The sequence below is a fragment of the Apus apus genome, chromosome 3 (assembly GCF_020740795.1).
Source record: "Apus apus isolate bApuApu2 chromosome 3, bApuApu2.pri.cur, whole genome shotgun sequence".
Taxonomy (NCBI): domain Eukaryota; kingdom Metazoa; phylum Chordata; class Aves; order Apodiformes; family Apodidae; genus Apus; species Apus apus.
The window spans coordinates 77,012,661-77,035,718 of record NC_067284.1 but is presented as its reverse complement, the minus strand read 5'-3'; the positions used below and the strand labels follow the sequence as shown (position 1 = coordinate 77,035,718).

The 23,058-nt window shown below is 53.2% G+C and overlaps 1 protein-coding gene across 3 annotated transcripts in view; it reads left to right on the top strand.

The window, feature by feature from the left end:
* Positions 1-22,807, top strand: part of TMEM63B (transmembrane protein 63B) — a 48,598-nt gene extending 25,791 nt beyond the window's left edge. Inside the window, exons 2-24 of one of the 3 annotated variants that reach the window (XM_051616305.1) lie at positions 3,022-3,220; positions 3,850-3,929; positions 6,070-6,108; positions 9,463-9,553; positions 10,365-10,402; positions 11,164-11,306; positions 11,577-11,628; positions 11,902-12,010; positions 12,511-12,581; positions 13,416-13,496; positions 14,155-14,278; positions 14,368-14,501; positions 14,648-14,785; positions 15,060-15,213; positions 15,472-15,578; positions 16,384-16,470; positions 17,834-17,899; positions 18,040-18,202; positions 18,369-18,474; positions 18,599-18,766; positions 18,895-19,010; positions 19,227-19,307; positions 20,297-22,807. In XM_051616305.1, coding sequence (XP_051472265.1) covers positions 3,044-3,220; positions 3,850-3,929; positions 6,070-6,108; positions 9,463-9,553; positions 10,365-10,402; positions 11,164-11,306; positions 11,577-11,628; positions 11,902-12,010; positions 12,511-12,581; positions 13,416-13,496; positions 14,155-14,278; positions 14,368-14,501; positions 14,648-14,785; positions 15,060-15,213; positions 15,472-15,578; positions 16,384-16,470; positions 17,834-17,899; positions 18,040-18,202; positions 18,369-18,474; positions 18,599-18,766; positions 18,895-19,010; positions 19,227-19,307; positions 20,297-20,461 — 2,490 coding nt within the window. In that variant the 5' untranslated portion in view covers positions 3,022-3,043 and the 3' untranslated portion in view covers positions 20,462-22,807. Of the gene's footprint in view, positions 1-3,021; positions 3,221-3,849; positions 3,930-6,069; positions 6,109-9,462; positions 9,554-10,364; positions 10,403-11,163; positions 11,307-11,576; positions 11,629-11,901; positions 12,011-12,510; positions 12,582-13,415; positions 13,497-14,154; positions 14,279-14,367; positions 14,502-14,647; positions 14,786-15,059; positions 15,214-15,471; positions 15,579-16,383; positions 16,471-17,833; positions 17,900-18,039; positions 18,203-18,368; positions 18,475-18,598; positions 18,767-18,894; positions 19,011-19,226; positions 19,308-20,296 lie in introns of those variants that run through there. The other 2 variants (XM_051616306.1, XM_051616308.1) reach the window with 2 other exon arrangements.
* Positions 22,808-23,058: the final 251 nt, after the last annotated feature.

The following is a 23,058-nucleotide window of genomic DNA, read 5'->3' as shown; positions in this document are numbered from 1 at the left end:
AAACAGATATATCTTTGGGTCCTGTCTCTGAGAAATGTGTCTTAACTTACCCTTAGACTTGCAAAGTTTGTCTTGAACAAGTAACAGTGTTTGTAAGTAATAATTATGATAGGGTTATGGGAAATGTCAACATATGAGCCTCATCTCTTTTAGAAATATTACTGGAAAATGAGGCTATAAAACATGCAGGAATAAGGTAAAGAGTTTGGTCTCTGCAGAGGCAAATCATACTTCCCTGGTCTGTTGCAAGTTTTTTCAGTACTTCAGTAAAATAATAGCTAATATTTGTCAGCCTTGTGTGATTTGCTTGGATGATCATCAAACCTCTGATACTCCTCACAAAACACTTAGGAAAACTGTCCACTGGAGGAGACTTGAGGTCCTGGATCAAAAACTGGCCAAGGGTCAACAAAGCAAGGGTAGGTAGGAGTGAATGAACAGTTTCAGTGTTAGGAGCAGAGAGGTGAGGTCCTTTGCTATTAATGGCCCAGAAGAGATGATGTGCAGCAAGGTACCCAAAATCTCCAGGTACCTCAAAGTTGTTCAGATTTGTCAAGATGAAGCGACTCCAGAGTGACACCATGTGAAGTGAAGTGGTGTGAAGTGAGGAGAGAATGGGTACCAAGAAGTGTGTGACTGTATTGGAAGGAATTATTTGTTCTGGGACATGGCTGGCTTCTAAATTACTGTGACTACTGAGGGCAACATCATTGTGGCCATTTACCAATATACTTTTCCTCAGTATGCAAGGATGCCTTTGGAGAAGTAAATCATGCTCAGCTGCACAGGCAGTCATGTAAGGAGAGATGCTAAGAGCATCAGGATGCTGTTCTGGCAGTCAAGGTCATTTCCCTACCCAGGAAATCATATGCGGTTCTGGTCACCTTCCTGTAGGGTCAAAAAAAGAGGAAATATTTGGGATGTATGGTGAGAGTGGTTAGAGCTGGAAGACACCTTGTGTCGTGGAAGGAGAGGGCACTTAGCAGCAGTGAGCTTAATATGTCTAGAAAAAGCAAGAGCTTTTATTCTTTGCCTGTTCTCACTATGCAAGGCGAACTGTGGAGTTACAGTGGGATTGTAGTCTTTTACTCAGCATCTGGAACTCATTGCAGCAAGATACCATTTACAACCTAAAAGTTTACAAGATTCCAAAAAAGAGGAATGAGAGGTATTTCTCTTTGCAGTGAGTCCACCTAGGCTGGCACTTCAGAGGTAAAAACAGAGGGGTGTAACCATTCACACTCACTTTCCTTTAGTGAGTCTCATCCCATCATTTCTTCCCATCTTTCTCCTGGAGCTTCTGAGTCTCTCATTAATTCAGCAAGGTAAATTGTCCTGCCTGGCTCCAAGCTGGTTCCCAACTGTGATCTCGTATCTTGGCTTTCTTCTGCTTTTCTACTACTTTTTTTTTTTTGCTTGCAGCAGCCCTTCTCCAGTTCCATACCTGTGAATATCTTTCAAGAGGCTGCTTGGTGGCTTTTCCAATTTGATTGACTGCCGTCAGTGCCTGGACCTAGATGAGTTTTTGCTTGTTGTGGTGCTCTGTGTCCCTAGTGCTTCAGTGGGTTTGCAGTTGTGGATCCATACCAACTGAGGTGGGAGGGATCACTTTGAAGCCGAGCTCTCTAGGACACTGCAGCGAACGGTTTGGTGGTCACTATCCAGCCAGCATTGTGCTACCATGCTGATAAATCTCTGCAGCCAGATGGGAGATTGCCAGGATGTACCCATGAGCTGGAGGAAAGTGCCCTGTGGCCTCTCTCCTATTGTCACTATCCAATGCAGAGCTAGCAGAGCAGAGCTGGTGGCTGGTGACATCTCTGGGACAAGAGGCTGAAACCAGCAGTGTGGTGGTAACTTTCTTGTGCTTTGGGCAAGTGGCTTCTGTTTTGCCCAGTCTAACAAGATGGCCTTTCTAGGCTTGGGTAAGGAGCCTCTGAGCATTGCCCAGCAGTGATGCTGTGCCAGCCAGCACTTTTGTGTGGATTAGGATGGTAGTGAAGGTTTTGGGGTGGTTGGGGGGTGCAGAGTAAGTGGAGTGTTTCAGGGATTGACAGCCTGGGAAGATCTTTCCAACTGTAATCACTGCTTCCTTCTGGAGCGGATGGGGTTTTCTCTCCCCTGTTCCACAAAGCAGTTGTGTTTCTACTGTCTATTTGTTGTTTCTAGACCATCTTGGTGATGCTCAGTTTGCATTTATCCATTGCTACCATGGTCTTCTCTGTGTTCCTAATGGAGCTGCTCTACCCAAGTGGAGTATGTCCCCATGTCCATGCAGTGATGCTGCACTGATGCTGATGCAAACCCACCTGCTGGTCTTGCAGCAGTTTGGGGAAGGCACTGAATGAAATAAAATGTTTGATAAGCTTAATAGTGGAGCCTAAGCCTCCTCTCAGCCCTCGGAGTGATTGCCTCTAAATGCATCGAAGTCAGAGAAAAGAAAGAAGACAAGCAGGGGTTGTAACCAGCCCCTGATGGGTGCCCTGGGAGCTGGGGGCTGAGCGCTGCAGTAAGCACAGGGTGGTGATTCAGCCTAATAAAGCTAATGGCAGGAAGCCAGGCAAAGGAAATTGTGGGATCATGATGCAGCAACTGTCCCGTAGCAGTTTGTTTCCATCATGCAGATGTGACTTCATGTCCCCACCTCCTCACCCTTTCATTCTTTCCTGTATGTAAACTTTCTCCCTGCTGAGGGGAAGGGGCTGAGACACTGGCCTCAGGAAGAGCAGTCAGTGAGAAAGAGACACACCTAAAATGGTGCAAGAGTGGAGGAAAAAGGAAGAGAGCTCCAGGACTCTGTGTGGTGGGACCACAGCTGCTGAAAGCACATGGGCTCTTCCATCACCCCACCAAATGCAACAGGGTTCTCCAGATGATGTTGCCCCTGGACAGTTGTTCCCAGGGAAATCCAGTAGCACAGGGAGTCCGAGATAGCAGGCAAGACTGGGTCCTCATGCCAGCAGGGTGACAGAGTCATCCAGCTGGCGTGTGTCTAACCAAGCCTTTCTCTCCTTTCCCCAGGGAAGACGATGAAGCTGTAGAGATGCTTCCCTACGTGATTGCCACCCTTGGCTCAGCAGGGGCCACCTGCAAAACCTCCACATGCAACAACAGCACCAAGGACTACTGCTACAGTGCCCGCATCCGCAGCACTGTGCTGCAGGGGCTGCCCTTCGGAGGGGTGCCTACCGTCCTAGCCCTTGACTTTATGTGCTTTCTTGTAAGTCTACCTACCATTGCTTCAACAATTTGCCACCTAATTCACTGTGAAGGGATGACTCTGGTCAGGCAGTTAGAGTTAAGGACGCCAAATGCCATCCCTTGCTTGCCTGCCCACTGACTTCATGGCCCTGATCATGTCCCCTAGCCATTGTGTGCTTAGCCATTATTGACTTAAATACCACCACACTGACCCCATGAAAAGGGTGTTACAAATTTTCCTAAGTACATGAGTTAGTTTAAGTCAGTCTTGCAACCCAAAACTCCTACTTCTGTTGCCAAGTCCCTGCAGCTTTACCCACCCAAAGGCTTTGCTTATTCCTCCTTAGGACCTGCAGGACCACAAATGCTGTAGCCATAATCTCACCTTCTTGGGACCTGAGGGCCTTGTGATACTGTGGCTAACTTAGCTACTTTGTGTTGTATCCTGGACCTCTGCCTCCCACAGCCATCCAGATAATCTGATTTTAACAGCTCTGAGGAACTTTTGCTGTTCCATAGCCTCTGTGTGCCATTAGCTGAGCAGTCCTATCCCCTGCTATCGCCCTATTCCTGTGGCTCTGCACACAGAGGACAAGGACAGAGCTAGACAATGCCACATCTCACAGCTCACCCTTTGCTCTCTTCCAGGCACTGTTGTTTGTCTTTTCAATTTTGCGTAAAGTTGCTTGGGACTACGGACGCCTGGCCCTGGTGACTGATGCTGACAGGTAAGCGTGGGAGAGGGGCAGGAAAAGAAGGTGTGAGTTGGGTGGAAGGGACAAATCCCCTGGCATGTGCCAGAGGCAGCTGGAGAGGAGAAGCAAGCATGCCAGTTGGATCCCCTGAGTTCTAGGAACAGGAAAAAAATCCCTGCTTATCAGCTTTTCTGTTACAGCATCCTTCTCCCAATACAGGGAGTGGTCCCCACCAGCTCTATATCACTTAGGGTCCCTACAGTGACAGGGCTGTGCTGGGGTCCATACAGAGGAATAGTAGATAAAGGGTAGGGAGGAGAGAGGACAAGAGGTCACAGGAGGGGTGAGGGCTGCCACAGTGAAGGCTTTGTTAAGCCTCTGAAGGTGTTTTTGTGACTCTGCTGGATGGAGTTATCATTAAGAGCACTTGAAAGTGGTAGGCTGTGTATCCAGGTGGGGGATTTCTCATGCACTTGGCAGGAAAGGCAGACACACCTGGCCAGTGGCGTGAGGTTGCAGTGCGTGTGAGCACAGGGAGGGTGAAGCAGGGACCTGCACTGACAGTTAAGGGAGCACTTGTACTTGCCCAGGGTAAATAGGGAGTTCACTCCCACTAGTTAATTGTTCACCAGGTGAAAGACACAGGCCACCAGGTGCTTCTGTTTTGGCAATGGGCATAGAGGAAGAGCAAACAAATTGCTGGCTCACCCCTTCCCATGCCCTGTGCTGAAGCAAGCAGAAGGTGGAGGAGCAGTAGGTGCCAAGTGTTCACTGCTGTGCCAGTGTGAGTTTAGGTTGTATCCCAAGTGCAGACAAGTCAATCTGGGTATGGGTCCTTCCTGCCTAACGCAGTTGTGGGCTACAGTGTCTGTCAGCAAAAACCGGGGCCCACTGGGGGTGGCAGCTCCACAGCAGAGATGCTGTTGTCATGTTTGCTCTCAACAGTATGAAGGACAATAATTATTTTTCTCCCAGTGCAGAACAAGGAACTCTCCTTGACTAGACTAGAGGGGTTGTGTGGGTAGTTCACCTCTCTCCAGGGGTGCTTTGCTGTACCTGTGGTGCTTTGTCACATGCTGGAGGCAAAGTGTGGCTTCTGAATGCTGGCTATGGTAGGTTCTTCTTCCCCTTAATCAGCTCCATGAGCTCATAGCACCCAAAGGCTTAGATGAGGCTGAGCTCCAGCCTCTTTTGTTCCTGATGACATAGATTTAAGCAACCCAGTCTTGAGCACTCCCTGCAAAGCAGTGGAGAGTAACAGCTTTTTTCTTCCAGCACCAAACCAGGAACTCTCCTAGTTTAGATAAGTGGTCCTGGATAGCATTAGATAAACAGCTGTGTCCCTGTGGTTGCTCTGCCCTTCCTTTCCTGGCCTGGTTGGGGATATTAGCGATGCAGGGGCCTTGGGAGAAAGTGAGGAGTAGGGAATAGCTGCGTGAGACCTCACTGGGGAGAGGGCAGCAGCTCCTCAGGATTAAGGTACCTGGACCCAGCTGCTGGCTGGTAGCCACAGGGGCTGCACAGCTCTGGCCTTCAGTGGGAAGAGAGGGCTGGCTCTTCTCGGGTGTGATACTTGAGCACTTTGGGTGCAAGGGACTGGGAGCAGTAGCTGTAGCCAGAAAGACCCAGCCATTTGGTGAGGGAGAATTGGTAAGCACAGGGAGCAGGACAGAATGTCTGTGGTAGGGGCTGTGGGTCACTAGGAATGGGTTCCCAGGAAGTAGCCTCTTCTGCCTGGCCCATGGGCAGGATGGGCATTTCAGGAGGGCAGGATGCAAGTGTGTTGGCAACCTGGTGGGGGAGGAGAGGCATGAAAGGGGAGGGAGCTCCAATGGCAGCTGGACAGCGTTAGTAGGCTGTCCTACCTGGCCCTGTCCTTGAGGAGCTCCCTGGGACGGCCCTGTTATGGAGCAAGGTCACCTTCCCAAGTAAAGCAAATTTTCCTTTAGCTGGCAGCAAAACACTCTGTGCCTAGGCCAGCAGGGGCACTGCGGTGCTGTGGCTTGGGGCAGCACTAGGCTCTGGAAGGAAGATCTTCTCCATCCTGACCACTGGCAGGTTTCTCTTCCTCAGGATGATGTGGAGCCGTCAGGTGCATAGTCCTTGCAACAGAGGAGACCCGGCACCTGCTCCCCTGGTTATAACCTCTCCCTTTCTGTTTCTATGCCCCCAGGCACCGACGCTGGCAGACGGAGCGAGAGGAGCGGGAATAGTATGTCGTTTTTTCAGGGTCTTGTTTCTCCTCTTTCTTGATTGTGGTCTCTCTTTCTCCTTTTCTCTTGCAGTTTTCTGTCTTGCTTCTGAACTAATCTAAATGGCTCCGAGTTTGGGCTTGGATTTGTGCCTCTCAGTAGATTCATGCTCTTCTCTTTTCCTTACCTTTGTGTCAGCCACTTCCACAGCTGGATCCACCCTGGTTTGCCCCTAGAAGGCCTTAAATGCTCCCTGAGTGCAGGAGTGCTGAGGAGCTCCCAGTCCTGGCCAAGGCAGACAGTGCCACATTACTTAACCTGCTCTACCTGCTTGTGCCCAGCTATCCTGCCTTATGACAGAGAAAATAAACCTGCTTGCCTAAGCCTACAGCATGCTCAGGTCACCCAGGTGCAGGGGAGCCTCCTTTGCCTGGTCCCTCTTGTGCCAGGGCACCACGAGGGCTGCTCCCATGCCAGCTGCAAGGGCAGGCAAGTGCATGGAGGGGATGTGGCAGGCAGTTGCAAGACTTCCTTCTGTGAGGCTGCCAGGGCTAGGGCAAGTGTTGGCCTTTATCCCTTGCCACCTACCCCCAGCAGGCAGCATGCCCAGCAAGGCACCTTTGTCTTTTCTCTCTCCCCCTGCATATACAAACTTCCTGCCTCAGCAATGCTGAGAGCATCCACCAACTCCTTGGCCTGCCACTGACCATTAAGTACTGCCATGGACCCTCCCTGCTTTCCTCTTTCTTTCTGCTTTTATCCTTAAGAGAAGAGTATTCCCCAAGTCGTGCTGACTGGATGGGTGGTATACACTGCAGAGGAGATCATCAGCCAGGCTAACACTTATCTGAAGCTGAGGCCTGCTACTGTCTTGAGAGAGGGTACAGGGATGCTCCTGTTTTTGTGGTTGCTCCTTGCTCCCAAAGGAGCAGAGCAATAGGAGTTGTGAAAACAGAGGTGGTGGTAGCTGTGGTACATGGCTTGGAGAGGATCCCTCACTCACTGCCCTGCTTCGAGCACGTCTGGCAACTTTGCACTGCTAATGCCTTGAGGGTTTTCAGTTGTCCTTACAAGCATTTGTCTGTCTCCAGGGGGCTGCTCTTCCTGCTTCAGTGCTTCATCTGAGCTTGCTGGAGCTCTCTGCTGACATCTGTCCCCTGAAACCTACTGCTTAAGCTGGGAGAGTGCTAGTATCCAGAAGCTTCCAAAAGCCTGTGGCACTGGCTAGGAAAGTGTCTTGGCTGTGCTCCTCCAAGGCTGGTGGCACCTTCCTATCTCAGCTGCTCTCTGCTGAAGCACAGTGGCAAGTGGTGGGTTAGGAACATGCCACTTGGTGCTCCCCGCCCCTGCATGTGCAGGAGAATATTCTCCTCTTGACATATACCTTTGCCTGTCAAGAATGGCAAGGGCTTGTGGTAGCCATTGGCACCCTTAATCTGACTCAGTCTGCACCGGGAGGTGATGGCAACCTACTCACACCTCTGTGTGTAAGGGTAGTGATCACAGACCCCTGCAGGGCTTGTCCCCACACAGCCACCTCTTGCCTTGCACCACAGCAAGCCCCTTCCGCAGTATGCCTGTCCTTCCCTGCTGGAGCCTGCACTTCCCTTGGCCTGAGGCTAGCCATGCCTTGGACCCCATCCTTCTCCCTCCCTGGCAGATGAGCACCAAACCTGGGACAGTGGGCATGGAGAAGGCCTTCTGAGTCCCATCCTTAATCTTCTTGCAGTTTAGGGCTGCCTTCCCTTCACCCACTTGCTCTGTTGGTGCTTTTCTTGAAAAAGCCTCGAGCTAGGTGTGGGTACCCTAGGAGCTCCCTCTTCAGCTTCCCATTTTGGCCCCTTCTGTGTTCTCGTCACTGTGGGTCATCCTGATTATCATCTCTACGTCCTGCTGAATGGAGCTGAATTAGCCTGATCGTTGTGTAACATGGCAGTCAGTTGTCCTCTTCAGTGCTGCTCTGCTCTTCCAGTACTTAGGAGCCAAAAGCACACCATACAATTGTGCTGAGCTCTCCTCAGAGCTGTAGACAGCAGAAATTCACCCTCATTCCCTGTGCCCAGTGGCAAGGCCTCTGGGGTTTTAAAGGGCTGAAGGTCAAAGAGCCTGGTTGAAGCTTGCTCTGTCCCTCCAGCATGGTGGGATGTTGGGCTGCGCAGTCGCAAGCTCTCTCATCTGCTCTCCTGTAGTCCCATGACCTTCAGCTAATCTCCTTTCCCCTCTCTCCATTACTTCCAGCTAGGGACTTAGCAGGTGCTGCTCTGAGGGAGGCAATGTACATGTCCCATGCTCTTTCTTTCGGCAGGGTCACAAGGGTCTTTGCTTGTTATCCTTCCCATAGTGCTATGCACTTCATCTTTAGCACTCTAGTCTCTCAGCTGCCTCTCCTCCGTCTGATCCTCCATGGGCCTGTACTGGTTACATGTTACCATGTTTTCATCTGTTTCTTTCCTTTGCTTTTGGCCTTCAGGTCAGCTATATCTCTTCTTGCACCTCCAAGGTCCCAGCCTGCTGTTGTCATCTTGCAGATGCTATTTAATTTAGGTCTCTGGACCATTTTCTTGTCTCCTTCGCCAGCTGCCCTCCGCCTCCATTCTTAGTGTGGCCTATTGTCTGCCTTGGGTGCATCTGCTGCAGGTTCTTCATCTAGGTTTCCGCCTGTGCCTGGAGTAAAATGGTCTGGGATATTCACCTCTCTTGCTTTCCTGTCCTTTAGCCTGCTGTCATTCACTTCTAGCTGCCTGCTCTGTTCCTGCTGCAGGGATTTCCAGGCAGGAGGCTCAGCTGAGGCTGTGGAGCAGGCTGGGCTGAGCATGCCTCCAAGCAGCGTGGCTGCTGGGGCTCAGCTGCATTCCTTCTTCCCTGCACTGAAGCACTAATGGTGGGGAAGATGGGTGCAGTGGGAATACAGCCCATCAGACTCACAGTCTTCCAGGATGGGTCACTGCCAGGGCCTCTTGGGAGCACTGGGGTTGCCACCTCGTGGCCATACCGGAGCCAGAAGGGCTGTGGCGCCCTCTGGTTCCCACCTCTGTTCTTCTGTCTAAACCCTGTGCTGAACAGAGCTAGTGTCTCCTCCATGGAAGCTGGTGCCAGCCCCTCCTCGCAGGGGTTGCTGCATAACACAGGTGCCTTTCGGAAGTCACTGAGTGAGTAGCATCCATGGTTGAGCACATGGTGGCTGCTGGGCTCAGGGTGCCATCTGAGGTCTTTGCTTACTGCTACCTTCTGCTCTCTGATCTCACTTCTCTCCATTTCACCTGAGGCAAACCGACCTGAATTAACCTCTGATCTTCTGGGTGCTCTTGGTTCCTGGCCAGACTGCCTCCTTGCATCTTTTAACTTTTTCCCTCACCTCCCACTTGTCATTTTAGCGTAGTCTCCGCCCTGCACTCCGACAACCACGACCGCTACGAGCGCCTCACCTCCGTCTCCAGCTCTGTGGACTTCGACCAGAGGGACAACGTGAGTAGCAGCAGGAGTCAGACACCTTGCCTTTGAGTGGCCAGGAGCCCACAGCTTGTCTGAACCAAGGGCTCTTCAGAAGAAACACTGTTTGCCCATCCCTGGGCCTCAGGTCCCATACCTTATAGTGTGTGAGCGTGGTATAGAGCTTAAGGAGACATAACTATGTGGCTTCTAGACACTTAAATAAGTGGGGTGTGCATCCCTGTGGCTTAACAGTCATCTGTCCAACCTGTCATCTCAGCATTACAAACAGTACTTGCCAGCTCCTCCTCACAGCACTGTCTGCCTCTACTGCTGTTCCCCTCTAAAGGGGAGGCACAGTTCAGTAGGATAACAGGGTGTCATGGGTGGGTGGTAAAGCTCCCAGGAAGTATTCCTCCCTCAGGTGTCCTTTGAGGAGCACTGGCTTGGGCTATTCTGCCTTCCCAGTCCCTGCAGAGCTTCTCTTACCCAGGATGATGGCTGAAGTACCTGTATAGTGAATTTCCTGGGTTTCCCTAGGCTGTGGAGAGCTTCCATGCTATCCAGGAATCCATGAGTCACCTGGGATGTTGAGCTGCTAGTTGGTAGGGTACAGCCACATGACAGGGTACAGCCTGTGCTGTGCCCCAGGAAGTAGTACTGTGATCTCCTTCACTTTGGCCCATCCATGGCTCTGCATATCTGGGTGCCCATCGTCAATCCCGCTCTGAACCAAGTATGTGGAGGTGCAAGGACACCAGCCTGATCCCCTCAGTCTTTGAAGGAGGGAGCAAGGATAAGGGAACATAGAATGATGCAAGACCCTCCTTGTCTTCTTTCTGCACAGGGTTTCTGCTCCTGGCTGACAGCCATCTTCAGGATAAAGTAAGTGCACCAGCACCTGCATGGGGAACCCACACAGGGAGGAAAGAGAGGCAGTGCAGGGCGTTGGGACACTCAGCGCAGTACAGCTGTGTGAAGTCTCTCTGCTTGCTGCAGCCCCTTTCCTGAGCACAAGCAAAGGTTGTCCTCTGGAGAGAACAAGCAAAGACAGGACTAGGTGAGGAGTCTTAAAGCCAAAACTAAGTCACACAGTGAGTCTGTGACAGAAGAGAGCATCCAGCCCAGGCGTCCCTTGCCTCAGTCCCATCTGAGAAATGCTGTCTGCTGCTCTGCAGACATGCTCCTCTTCCTGGGACTCCTGCTAGGGCCACTGCTCTCTGGCTACAAAGTGGGAACCGGGGGATGCAGGGAGATTCCTGCAGCCTGATAATGCCCAGGGGTAGTCTCCTGAGCAGTTCTTGGCTTCAGAGCACTGTGGGATAGTGTCAGCCATCCTGTATCTCCACAGGGAAGGCAAGGCTCACCAGAAGGGTGTGAGGTGGGGTTTGTGTGTGTTCAGCTGCCTGTCCTGGGGAGCAGAGAGCAGGGGCATGGGGAGTGGGGCTGCAGTAAGCGTTGCACAGGCAGGTTTCTGCCCAAGGTGGTTCAAGGCTGGGTGCTGGGCTCGGTACCCTGGGGCCTGGCCACTGTTCTGTAGTACCAGGGTGCTGTGTGGGAGGGCAGTCATGACCCTGTGCTGCTGCTGCTCTCCAGCAGTTATTGGAATTTAGAAGATTGCCTGATGGCCTTTCTTCTCTCTGCAGGGATGACGAGATCCGGGACAAGTGCGGGGGTGATGCAGTGCACTACCTGTCCTTCCAGAGGCACATCATCGGGCTGCTGGTGGCAGTGGGTGTGCTCTCCGTGGGCATCGTGTTACCTGTAAACTTCTCAGGAGACCTGCTAGGTAAGAACAGGGAGCCTTTGGCTGGTTTGGGGGAGCTGCTTTCAGCACCATGTCCCAGACCACTGGGTGGAGCAGAGGGCAGGGCAGGACTAACACAGGCAAACCCTGACTGCTGCCTCACTTTGAGCATGTTCGTCCAGAGGGTCATCCCCTGGGCAGCTGGGGTTTTGGGGTGTTCTGCAGGTGAGATTCCTGCTGTAGCCCACCCCAGTGGTGCTCTGTGCCTCTCTGTATAACTGAATGTTTTTGTGCCTGCCTCTTTCTCCCTAGAAAACAACGCCTACAGCTTTGGGAGGACAACTATCGCTAACCTGAATTCTGGGTATGTGTGGGCAGGGGTGGAATGGATAATTGAGGCCCTCTGGGGGTATTTTGTAAACGTCCACTTGCTGCAGAGCCTCACCTCCTTGAGGGTTGCATTTCTGCCCTTGCTGAGAGGCTACTGTTTCTAGGCTGGGCTCCTGGAAGTTGGTTGTAAGGCATGTGGGTGCTGTGCCAGTTATGCTGCTCATCGCCCCAGTGCCTTCAAGGCCTGACCACAGGCAGACTTGTAATGGCAACCTTTCATTGACCTCTGTGGTCTTCCTTGTGACAGGAATAACCTGCTGTGGCTGCACACATCTTTTGCCTTCCTGTACCTGCTGCTGACAGTGTACAGCATGCGCCGGCACACCTCCAAGATGCGCTACAAAGAGGATGACTTGGTGAGCAGGACCTGGCCGCTCTCCCAGGCACATTCTCCCATGCCTTTCTATCAAGTCAGGGGGCACTGGAGAGAGTAATGAGCACCCCACTTCCCACAGCAGTCCTTCTATTCTGCCTGGCCAAAAGCAGATCTCCTCCAGAGTAGCAGCCCTGACTGTCTATGGGGAAAGAGAATAAGTTTGTGCTAGGTGAACATGTGCAAGGGACCCCATGCTTTCCTCAGAGATTGCTTTAACTGCTTTTGCCTTCTTCATTTCTTAAGGGTACCCCCTGTTTCTGTTCAGGCAGCTGCAGCATAAGGCCCTAGCATGTCCATCTACAGCACACCAGGATGCAAGATGCCAGCAGCTAGTGGAAGCATAGGAGAGGAGAAGCCCTAGGTGCTAGAAGTGATGCCCTTTCACATCACTGACTCAGGCCTTGCGGGGTTTTGCTGCAGTCTGGGCTTTCACATCATCCTCACTTACCTCCCTGCTCCCTTTTTTTTCCGTCCTTGCAGGTTAAGCGAACTCTCTTCATCAATGGGATCTCAAAATATGCTGAGCCAGAGAAGATCAAGAAGCATTTTGAGTGAGTCTCACTATGTCCCTAATTACAGGCTTCTCCGTAATGGACATGTTTTTACTGAGGTAATGCTAGTGTTACCTGGAATGGCAATAATACATTGAGAGCAGAAAGCCAGTAAAAATAGGCAAATGCTTTTATTTTGGGCATCTTACTGTTATTTTTCTGCACAAATTTTTATCCGAATGTGCAGTGTCCTTGGTTTTGTGTTCTGGGGTATGCCCAGCCATCTGTTGCAAAGCCACAGGGGGTCAGCATGGTAAGCAGTGGACAGGGCATGTTCTGAGATGTAGTCAAGTTTAGAGGTAAGGGATGCGGGTAGGAGGCACTCAAGCAGTGACTATGAGATGTTGTGCTGCTCCTTCTGCCCTTACCATAGTCCTTGCAGAAAAGTATACTTTTTTTTTTTAACAAAAAGAAATAATTTCTCTTCTGTCAGGACCTCAAAGAACACACTGTCAGGACCACATTTAGAAGTAGCTTGGGGAGAGGAGAAATGCTTTGTACCTCCTTTGGGAGCCCTTCCGTCTCTTCCTGACCCCAACCCATGTAGCCGATGAGGGCAGAGGGGGGATTTGGGGTCAGAGGGGTGCCTTACTGCCACAGAGCAAAAGTCCAAAGAGGCTTCTCCTGCAGGAGCCTGGAGCCTGTAGCATTTGCCCCGTGTGTTGCCTCTGCTGTAAGGGACAGAGCACGCAGGCTCCCTTCTACCCTCAGCAAGCACTTGCTGTGTGTCATGACGCTCAGCCCAAGGCAGGAGAGAAGTCCTAGACACACAGAGTTTGCTTGAGGGCACAGCCTTTGGTGCCTGGTGTGATGAGCTGGTGTTTCCTTCCACAGGGAGGCCTACACCAACTGCACCGTCCTGGAGGCCCGTCCCTGCTACGACGTGGCCCGGCTGATGTTCCTTGATGCAGAGAGGTAACTCCTGGTTTGTGAGACAGGGCAGGGTGGGCAGAAGCTGTGGGCTCCCCCCTCAAGTCTGCTGCCACAGGAGCTTTTCTGAGCCACCCTCCTTCCCTTCCCTCCCCTCCTTCCCTCCCCTCCTTCCCTCCCCTCCTTCCCTTCCCTCCTCCCCTCCCCTCCTCCCCTCCTCCCCTCCCCTCCTTCCCTCCCCTCCTTCCCTCCCCTCCTTCCCTCCCCTCCTTCCCTCCCCTCCTTCCCTCCCCTCCTTCCCTCCCCTCCTTCCCTCCCCTCCTTCCCTCCCCTCCTTCCCTCCCCTCCTTCCCTCCCCTCCTTCCCTCCCCTCCTTCCCTCCCCTCCTTCCCTCCCCTCCTTCCCTCCCCTCCTTCCCTCCCCTCCTTCCCTCCCCCTCCTTCCCTCCCCTCCTTCCCTCCCCTCCTTCCCTCCCCTCCTTCCCTCCCTCCTTCCCTCCCCCTCCTTCCCTCCCCTCCTTCCCTCCCCTCCTTCCCTCCCCCTCCTTCCCTCCCCTCCTTCCCTCCCCTCCTTCCCTCCCCTCCTTCCCTCCCCTCCTTCCCTCCCCTCCTTCCCTCCCCTCCTTCCCTCCCCTCCTTCCCTCCCCTCCTTCCCTCCCCTCCTTCCCTCCCCTCCTTCCCCATTTTCTGCTCTCCCGTTTCAGGAAGAAAGCTGAGCGTGGGCGAATCTACTTCACCAACCTGCAGGGCAAGGAGAACACTCCATCCATGATCAACCCCAAGCCCTGTGGCCATCTGTGCTGCTGTGTCATCAGGGGCTGTGAGGAGGTAGGGGCAGAGCTGGAGGTGTTGGGCAGTAGAACACATGGGAGCTTGGGGTCCCAGGTCTATGCTCTGACCCTTTTCCCCCTCTCCAGGTGGAGGCCATAGAGTACTATACCAAGCTAGAGGAGAAGCTCAAAGATGACTACAAGCGGGAGAAGGAGAAGGTGAATGAAAAGCCTCTTGGGATGGCCTTTGTCACCTTCCATAATGAGACAATCACAGCCATGTGAGTGCAAAGGGTCCTATCCTGCCCAGGAATGTGATCTGTCCCAGCTCTCACCTTAAATCAGAGGGATGCTAGCACTAAGGCATCTCCCTCAGCTTGTCCCTTCCAGCTCTCCATGTCAGCATCTCCTTTATCTTCTCCTCCAGAATCCTCAAAGATTTCAATGCTTGTAAGTGCCAGGGCTGTGCATGCCATGGGGAGCCCAGGGCCTCCTCCTGCAGTGAATCCCTCCACGTATCCAACTGGACCGTCAGCTATGCCCCTGACCCACAAAACATCTACTGGTGAGCAGCTCTGTGGGGCTCCGCAGGTCGTCTCAATGGGATAGGGATGTGCCATTCCTGTCTTCCTCCCCATCTGCTACTCTGTTTACTGAGTTGTTCCTCCTGAAGCCCAGCCTGGCTGATCTAAAGGTCTTACCTGGCTTGGAGAGGGAAAGCCTTGGGCTGGCTTTCCAAGTGCTGTTCATGGAGGCTGGGCCGTGGTGTGAACGTGAAGCCCTGGACCTGCTTTTCTCTCCCATGCAGTCATCCTGATGCCCTCCTTCCTCCCTCCTAGGGAACACCTCTCCATTCGGGGTTTCATCTGGTGGATCCGCTGCCTTGTGATCAATGTGGTCCTCTTCATCCTCCTCTTCTTCCTCACCACTCCTGCTATCATCATCACCACTATGGACAAGTTCAATGTCACCAAGCCTGTGGAATACCTCAATGTAAGGCCTTTGGAGATGGGTGCAGGATGGGTAGCATGAAAACCGCCCCAAGGCACAGCAGCAAGGGAGGGGGTAGGGAGATGGTCAGTGTTCCCCAGGTCCTGTCATCCTGACCATGAGGGAGCTGCTGAGCTTGGCCAGGATGCAGTGGCAGCTGCCATGCTGAGGACTTGGCATCAGCAAAGGCAGCTGTACCTGTGGCTGGTGCAAGAGCTGCTGCACCATCTAACACGTGGTCTCTTCTCTGCCTTATTGCAGAACCCCATAATCACCCAGTTCTTCCCCACCTTGCTGCTATGGTGCTTCTCTGCTCTGCTGCCCACCATCGTGTATTACTCTGCCTTCTTTGAGGCGCACTGGACCAGGTAAGGACAGCCAGTGCTTGTTCTTAGTCATACCAGCATGCTGCCTGGCCACCAGGCACTTCTCACTGATGTAAAGCTCTTGGCTGGATCCTTCTGCTTGAACTTCTGTCTTCCAGTCCAGGTGTGGTGTTACATTGTACCTCCTGGACAACTGAGGTCTGCTGCAGACAGCTGTTCAGCCAGTCCTTAGCTGTTGTGCAGCATGATTTTCTGAGCAGATATTGACATAGGTCTACAAGAAGAAAACTGGGAGGAGTTTGGGCTGGTCACTGTGAGAAGTGCTGCTAGTGAGGGAAGTCTTGGCTCAGATGAGTGGGCAGGTGTGGCATCTGCCTGTACCCATGTGTAAGTCACAGCTTTTCCAAGGGAAAAATCACCTTAGCTGCTATGGCTTGTGACCATAGGGAAAGTATTTGAAGTGCAGAGCACTAGAAAGAAGCAGCTTGTGAGGCAGCTTCCTCACAGGACGTGCAATGTAAGCTTTGTTTTCTACCCTGTTTTGTAAAGACTAATGGGGAGGATGTCACCAGTGCTGAGGATTGTAGGTCAAGAGAGATGATTGCAGAGAGTCCTTTAAAGACATGAGGACTGGGAGGGCCTGTGAGACAAGGCAGGAGCAACTGGGACTAGAGAACAGACCTCAGACATGCTGGAGGAAAAAGGGAGATATTCATGTACCATTAGAGGACAGGGTGGATACAGATTAAACACTGGGCAGTGCTCTTTGATGAGAAAGTGATGGGGCATCAATCCTGGGGCTGGTGGGGTGACAGTGAAAGGCTAACAGCCTCCTCTCTGCCCTAAGGTCTGGAGAGAACAGGACGACCATGCACAAGTGCTACACCTTCCTCATCTTCATGGTCTTGCTGCTGCCATCACTAGGCCTGAGCAGGTAGGAGTGGTGGGAAGGGGAAGGAAGTGCAGAGACCTGGAGCATGGGGAGGGCCAAGATGCACCCCTGGTTGTTCTACACTACATCCTCTCCCAACTGCACAAGTGCCCTCACCATCATCCCGTTGGGAAGATGGCATTTAGTTCTGACTGGCGGCCAAGCCAGACCATACCTGTCTGGGTCTCTAGGAGCTTGTTAAATCAATCTGCAAACACATTAAAACATGCCATGGTGTTATAAATAATGCAGCAAAAATGGACACGGTTGATGGATGGATATGAAAAGTCTGCTCAAGGTCTTCGGGTGAAGGAGACACTCCCCACCTCTGTGTTCAGTGCACACTCTGAATTTTGCACAAAATTAGTGCATTTGAGCCAGAACTGAGTAGGCTGCGGTGCTTAGCTGGGTGAGATAGTTACGTGTAGGTTGCAGGAGTGCTCATCTGTTTAGGTATGAGCTCCAAATCTTTCTGCAGGGGTTGTAGAAGTGCCCTGTGGCAAACAGTAATGCGTCAGCTGCCAGTCATCAGCATGGGCTCCCAGCATTGAATAGTGGCTGAGTAGGGAAACAGTGTGAGGAAGGAAGAACTGAGGGGTGGGAGTGGGATGAGGGGTCCTCATTGTGGTAGGGAGTTACTTATACATTGTAGGCTAGCAGATCTACACCCCCCCTAAATTCAGGATTTGGGATACAGCTCCTCAGAGGCTACGTCGGGTAGCTGAGAACAGATGAGCTCTCTGATAGAGACAGAAGAGTTGAGTGACTACAGCAATGTTTCCCAGTCAGATTGAAGATGCCTTGTTGCATATAACCTCAGGTAGGTGAATGCTCTAAGAAGGTTTTTATCTTGATCAGGTACAGTTAAACAGTTCTCACTTCCTTCTGAGGACTCAGTCCCCCTGCTGTCACCTCTGGACCTCTGTACTCCAGCAGTATCTGAGGCGCCAAAGGTTTTGTATCAAAAAAATCAGAACTGAGGAAAATGGGACTTGTTTCTCCCAAGGGATTTTTTTTTTTTTGCTATCTCTGTTGGAGGGTGCCTTTTATCTAAGTCTGTAGTCACTCACCTATTCCTTGTATGGATGTTGTGCCCAGAGGGGAGAAGAAAACACTTTACCAGTAGGATCAGGGCAAAGGGAGAAGATCAGGCGAGAGTGAGAAGCTTTACATCCTTTTTTGGGTGCTGGAGTGTTTGTCCCAGTGTCTGATTTACATAATTGCTGGTGACACACCCCAGGAGGAAACAAAACAGTCCATGGTCAGAGCTTTGGGTCCTAGAGCAGCTTCCATGTGCATACATGTGCGTGTTGGTCTGTTGATGTTTCTGACTGTTCTCTTTCCTTCTGACCCCCCTCCCCCACAGCTTGGATGTGTTTTTCCGCTGGTTGTTTGACAAAAAGTTCCTTGCTGAAGCCGCTGTGCGATTTGAGTAAGTGGAGTTGGGCAGAAGACCCTGCTTTGCAATGGGGGGAGGTTCTTCTCGGTGTCCAAAGGTACTGGGGGCTCCTGGCTGCTGCCCTGCAAGGGGGGAAACGCCACCTGCAACCTGCTCCTGCTGTGCCTCCCCAGGTGTGTGTTCCTGCCAGACAACGGGGCCTTCTTTGTCAACTATGTCATCGCCTCTGCCTTCATCGGGAACGCCATGGACCTGCTGCGCATTCCCGGCTTGCTGATGTACATGATCCGCCTCTGCCTGGCGCGCTCGGCTGCCGAGCGCAGGAACGTCAAACGAGTATGTGGCTGGGGTGGGGGGGGCTTGTGTCCTCCACCCAGGGGTGGGTTGTGCTGTGATGCGGCCCCGATGGGGCTGGCCCGACGCTGTGCGTGCAGCTGGGTGTGTGGCACAGCCCCGCTCTGCTCCTGGGGTGGTGCTGATGGGGCTCTCCTCCCTGCTGCAGCACCAGGCCTACGAGTTCCAGTTTGGGGCTGCTTACGCCTGGATGATGTGCGTGTTCACTGTGGTCATGACATACAGCATCACCTGCCCCATCATTGTCCCTTTTGGTAAGTGATACCCCTCCACCTCCTTGTGGCAAGGGGTGAGGTGGGGGGAATCTTCTCAGTCAGTCAGAGACACTGGGAAAGAGGTTGATTCCTTGCTCTGCTGGCATCCCTCCCTTTTTCCCAGGGCTCATGTACATGCTGCTTAAGCACCTGGTGGACCGATACAACTTGTATTATGCTTACCTGCCTGCCAAGCTGGACAAGAAGATCCATTCAGGGGCTGTGAACCAGGTGGTGGCAGCCCCCATCCTCTGCCTCTTCTGGCTTCTCTTCTTTTCCACCATGCGCACAGGTGGGTGCTGGGTTGGGATGCCAGCCCCTGGCCTCCTGCAGAGCCACTTCCCTGGCCAGGCTGTGGTCTTGGCAGCCCCAAGCCATGGAGCACTGTCAGGGTCCCAGTTTGGTTTTCCTTTGCCCCAGGGTTCCTGGCCCCCACTTCCATGTTCACCTTTGTGGTCCTTGTGATCACCATTGTGATCTGCCTGTGTCACGTCTGCTTTGGGCACTTCAAATACCTCAGCGCTCACAACTACAAGGTGAGGTGGGGATGTGGGACCCTTCTCCTTGGGAGCATGGCTCAGCAGCAAAACAGTGGGGGCTCTGGGAAAGCCCCAGACTGTTTACCAGCAGAGCCTCTCAACCCTGGCTTTGCAGAGGGGACAGTCCCAAGGCTGGCCCTGCTGCCTTTGTGCTGCTCCTGTGGTGGGACAGTAAGTGTGTTGACCCAGCAGTGTTTCTCCTTTTCTCTCCAGATTGACCACACAGAGGTGGATGCTGTAGAAAGCAGGCAGAATGGGAGGCCTGCCACCAGTCTGCCAGCTCCCAAATCAGCTGTGAGTCCCTCTCCCTACCTCCACACCCTGGCATGCCCCTTACCTGGGTTTGGGAAGGGAGAGATAACTCCCTGTCCAAGTACCTCATTCTTCACCTCTCTGAGACAGCAGCCAAAGTCTCCCAGTGAGTGTGGGAGGCAAGTGTTGAGCACTGTGCCCCTCACCTGAGCTGCGTGACACGCACAACCCTTCTCTGCCGCTCCGCAGATGGCTGTGCTTTTATGTTCTGCCCCTCTGTTGGGACAGTGAATCCAGCTTGGTCAGTCTCACTTCTTGTTCTACGTCTTTGCGCACTTGCCCATCAGCAAAGGCTGTCACCAGCCAGGCCAGCCCTAGTGCCAACGCAAAGCGTTCTCTGTGGGCATTGTCTTGAAGGCCATCAAGGTGCTTTGGGGACTCTCCCTGCCCAACTCTGAGATACCAGCGCCAGTTTTTCTCCTTGGCTCACTGGCTCGTTCCAGCTGCTCTCTTCCATCGTGAGACTTTTCTAGTTGGGGCCTGTGCAGATCTGTTCAGGGGGTACATGCTGACATGGGGTAAAGCAGAACCTCCTGCTTTCTCAGGAGAGTAGTGCTGGGGTGCATGTGTAATCCAGGCTCCTTCCCAGTCCCCATGTACTTAAGGGCAGTGACATCTCTCTAAAAGGAGATTCCCCGTAAGAAGCAGGCGCAGGCACAGTCTTACAGGGACACATCCACTGACAAAAATGGGAGGACATTCTTCCAGTCTATATGGGCTACAGTCAGCTGAGAAGCCCCCTCATGCTGTCCCAGTCCTGAGTGCTGCCTGTCCCAGGATGCTGGACTTTGGCACATCCACTGTTGCAGGACCAAGCCAGCCCTACTTTTCCTTCCTCTCTCAGTACATCCCATGGAGTCTGGACTCTTCTTCACCCTCCCAGCATATCCCAACACTCAACCTCAGGCATGGTGCCTTGCCCCCCGGGCTCACCTGTGTTTCTGCTCTCTCCCCACCCCTCACCCCGGCAGAAATACATCGCCCAAGTGCTGCAGGACTCCTCGCCCGAGGGCGAAGCGACAGAGTCAGAAGAGCAGGGGTCGCAGGACGAGGAGCTCATCAATGCAGGTGGCATGAACGACACGGATTTCCAGTCGTGTGAGGACAGCCTGATAGAGAACGAGATCCACCAGTAGGGACCTCGAAGGGTGGGAGGGGAAGGAGGCCCAGGAGCGCAGCAGGCTGTGTGCATGGAGACCTGGGGAGAGGGACCTGAGGGTGCTGGCCGCTGCCCTCACCTGCCCACCCCTGGGTCCACTGCCTTCAGTGAGGGCAGGGGCCCTGCTGCAAGCTCTCCATTTTCCTGCCCCTCCACCCCTGTGCCAGCCTGGCAGCTTGGCAGGCATGCTCATTACTTGCTACCCTCTTTAACATGTCCCTGGACCCCAAAACCCTGGGGTCTGGGAGGGAGGGAGACTGTGACCCCCACAGTGCTGCTCTGGACCTGCAGGCAGGAGGAAGGCTGGGTGCTTTGTGGGGAGCAGGGGCACAAGGGTCTCAGCAGGCCCCTCTGTCCCCCATCCTCCTGATGAGAAACACTAATCATGTATTAGATTTACAGAAAGGTGATAAATGAAAAGCTTTAGTCAGTGTATTGGAAGCCCCACCTAGGGAGAGGGGTGGTTTCTGTTGCACTTTCTGCCCTTTCACAACCCCTTGCAGCATCCACTTGGTGTGACATGCCAGGAGCTAGGCCAGGTGAAGGAGGCAGTGACAGAGACTTCCCCCTCCCCATGGGGAAGGTGACTGGTCTTGTGGTCAGGGTTGGCATCACCCTGGGGAAGGGGCATGGGCTTGGAGTAAGCTGGGTAGCCCCTTGCAGGGTGAGGGATGCTGAGGGCATTTCTCAAGGGCTGGAGGAGGCACAGGCAGCATCTCCCCCAGGGCCTATCCCCTCCTCTCTCCCCCGGGGCCCAGGCAGGGGATTGCAGCATCATTTTAAGTGGCATATATTTTGCACATTTTACCCCTCTTTCAAACAAAATTCAAAGTGACCCTCCTGTGGTACAGGAACCCCCTTTGCTTCCCTGTGTCTGCACAGCAGGGTCAGGCATGGGGGCTGTGCTGGGGGGTATTGCTGGGGGGTGTCCTGGGTGCTAGGGAGAGGGGAGAAAGGGTCCTGGGCTGCAGGCCCTCGGCACCCTGTGGGTTGGCGCTGCCTGGCTGCAACGGGGCCCCATGGGCTGCCTTGCCTGAGCTGCTACAGGGACTTCCCCCAGCTGAGGTGGTAGGAGTGGGTAGGGAGCACTGGGAGAGCAGCCCCTCAAGCCCTCTCCAAGGAAGCCCACCATCTTCAGGAGCACAGAAGCCTCATGGGGCTGCAGTGGCTTTCTTCACCACCCCTGACTGGGTGTAGGCTCTCCCAGCATCACCCAGCCTGAGAGAGGGGGGCTGTTCCTCCCCTACCTCTGTCCTTGTCTCCTCCCTGGTGATGGTTATGTTCCAGAGGCAATATGGGGGGCAGGATGGATGAGAGAGGTGGACTGGAGCCCCTGCCATCTGCAGGGAGGCTCTTTGTGAGCCTCTTCTCTTTGAAGGCTCTTTGTGAGGAGGTTTCTGGTCAGGATCAGTTGTTCTCAATTGCTTCTTCCCTCCCCTTGTGTAAAATGTAAAGGAAAATAATAAATCTCCCTACTATTAAGCTATATTTATTTCCCTCAACCCCTTGCCACCATCCTGTTTGGTGCTCATTGCAGACACTACCACCCATCCTTTGCCTGTCATCTGTGGGTGCTGCTCTGGCTTGCTGGGGCTGTGCCCTCCAGAGTCTGATGGTGCCAGGTGGAAGGGGAGAGTCAATCCTTTGACCTTTTCAATCACCTGTGCTGGCTCTGGAGCTCCAAGCACTTTAATAGACCTAAAGAAGTGAAGCATCAGCCCTGCCCAGCTCTGCTCCTGGAAGGGCGATCACGTCCTAGGTCTTTTCTCTCCTTCACCACTATTAGAGGAAGGGGAGCCAGAGACATGGAGCAGGCTGGGGGCTGCTCTGCAGAGGACATAGCTGACTTTCCTGTACAGCTCTTTGTAGCAATCCCAGGTCTGGAGGAAAGGGGGGGTGAAAGGGAAGAGATATGGGTCTTTGATGCGTCGGGAGGGCAGGCCACCCTGGATCCCAGGGCTCAGCCAGAGCTGGAGCACATGGAGGGACACAGTGTCACCCATCCCCTCCAGGGATAGGCTAAACATTAAATGAGCATGTGAGCTAAGAGCTCCCAATCTGCTTCCAGGCTGGGGTGCGGAGGATGTTGATCCTGCTTCCCTGTTCTTGCACCCACCTGCTGTCCTTGCCCCGAGTCCAGCAGGCAGGCTGGGATGCTCCAGTCTCTGTAGGTCCATCTGTGGCCTGGGCTGCCTTTGTGGCTGTCTGGGCTCTGCCTGTGGAGAGCTGTGTGTTCTGAGTGGCACTGTCTGTGTAGAGATGTGTATAATACCCTGTATATATTTGTGTACAAAAGAAAACAGGAAAAAAAGAAAAAAAAGGAGCTATTGTTCTTGCAGTCTTTTCTTTGTGGAGCGGGTTGGGGGTTGGGACCTGGGAGGAGAGGACCCCAGCTGCAGCAGGGATGCAGGAGCATGCGTGGTGCAAAAGGAGGAGTGGGGGCTTGCCTGCTCCCCCCTGTGCAAGCACAGGCTGGCAGGAACCCAGCTGTGGCTCAGAACCCAGGGGCTCTCCCAGCCCCAGCAGGCTTTCCTTCCAGCTTCTAGAGGCATCAAAGGCTTTGCTGCTAAAATC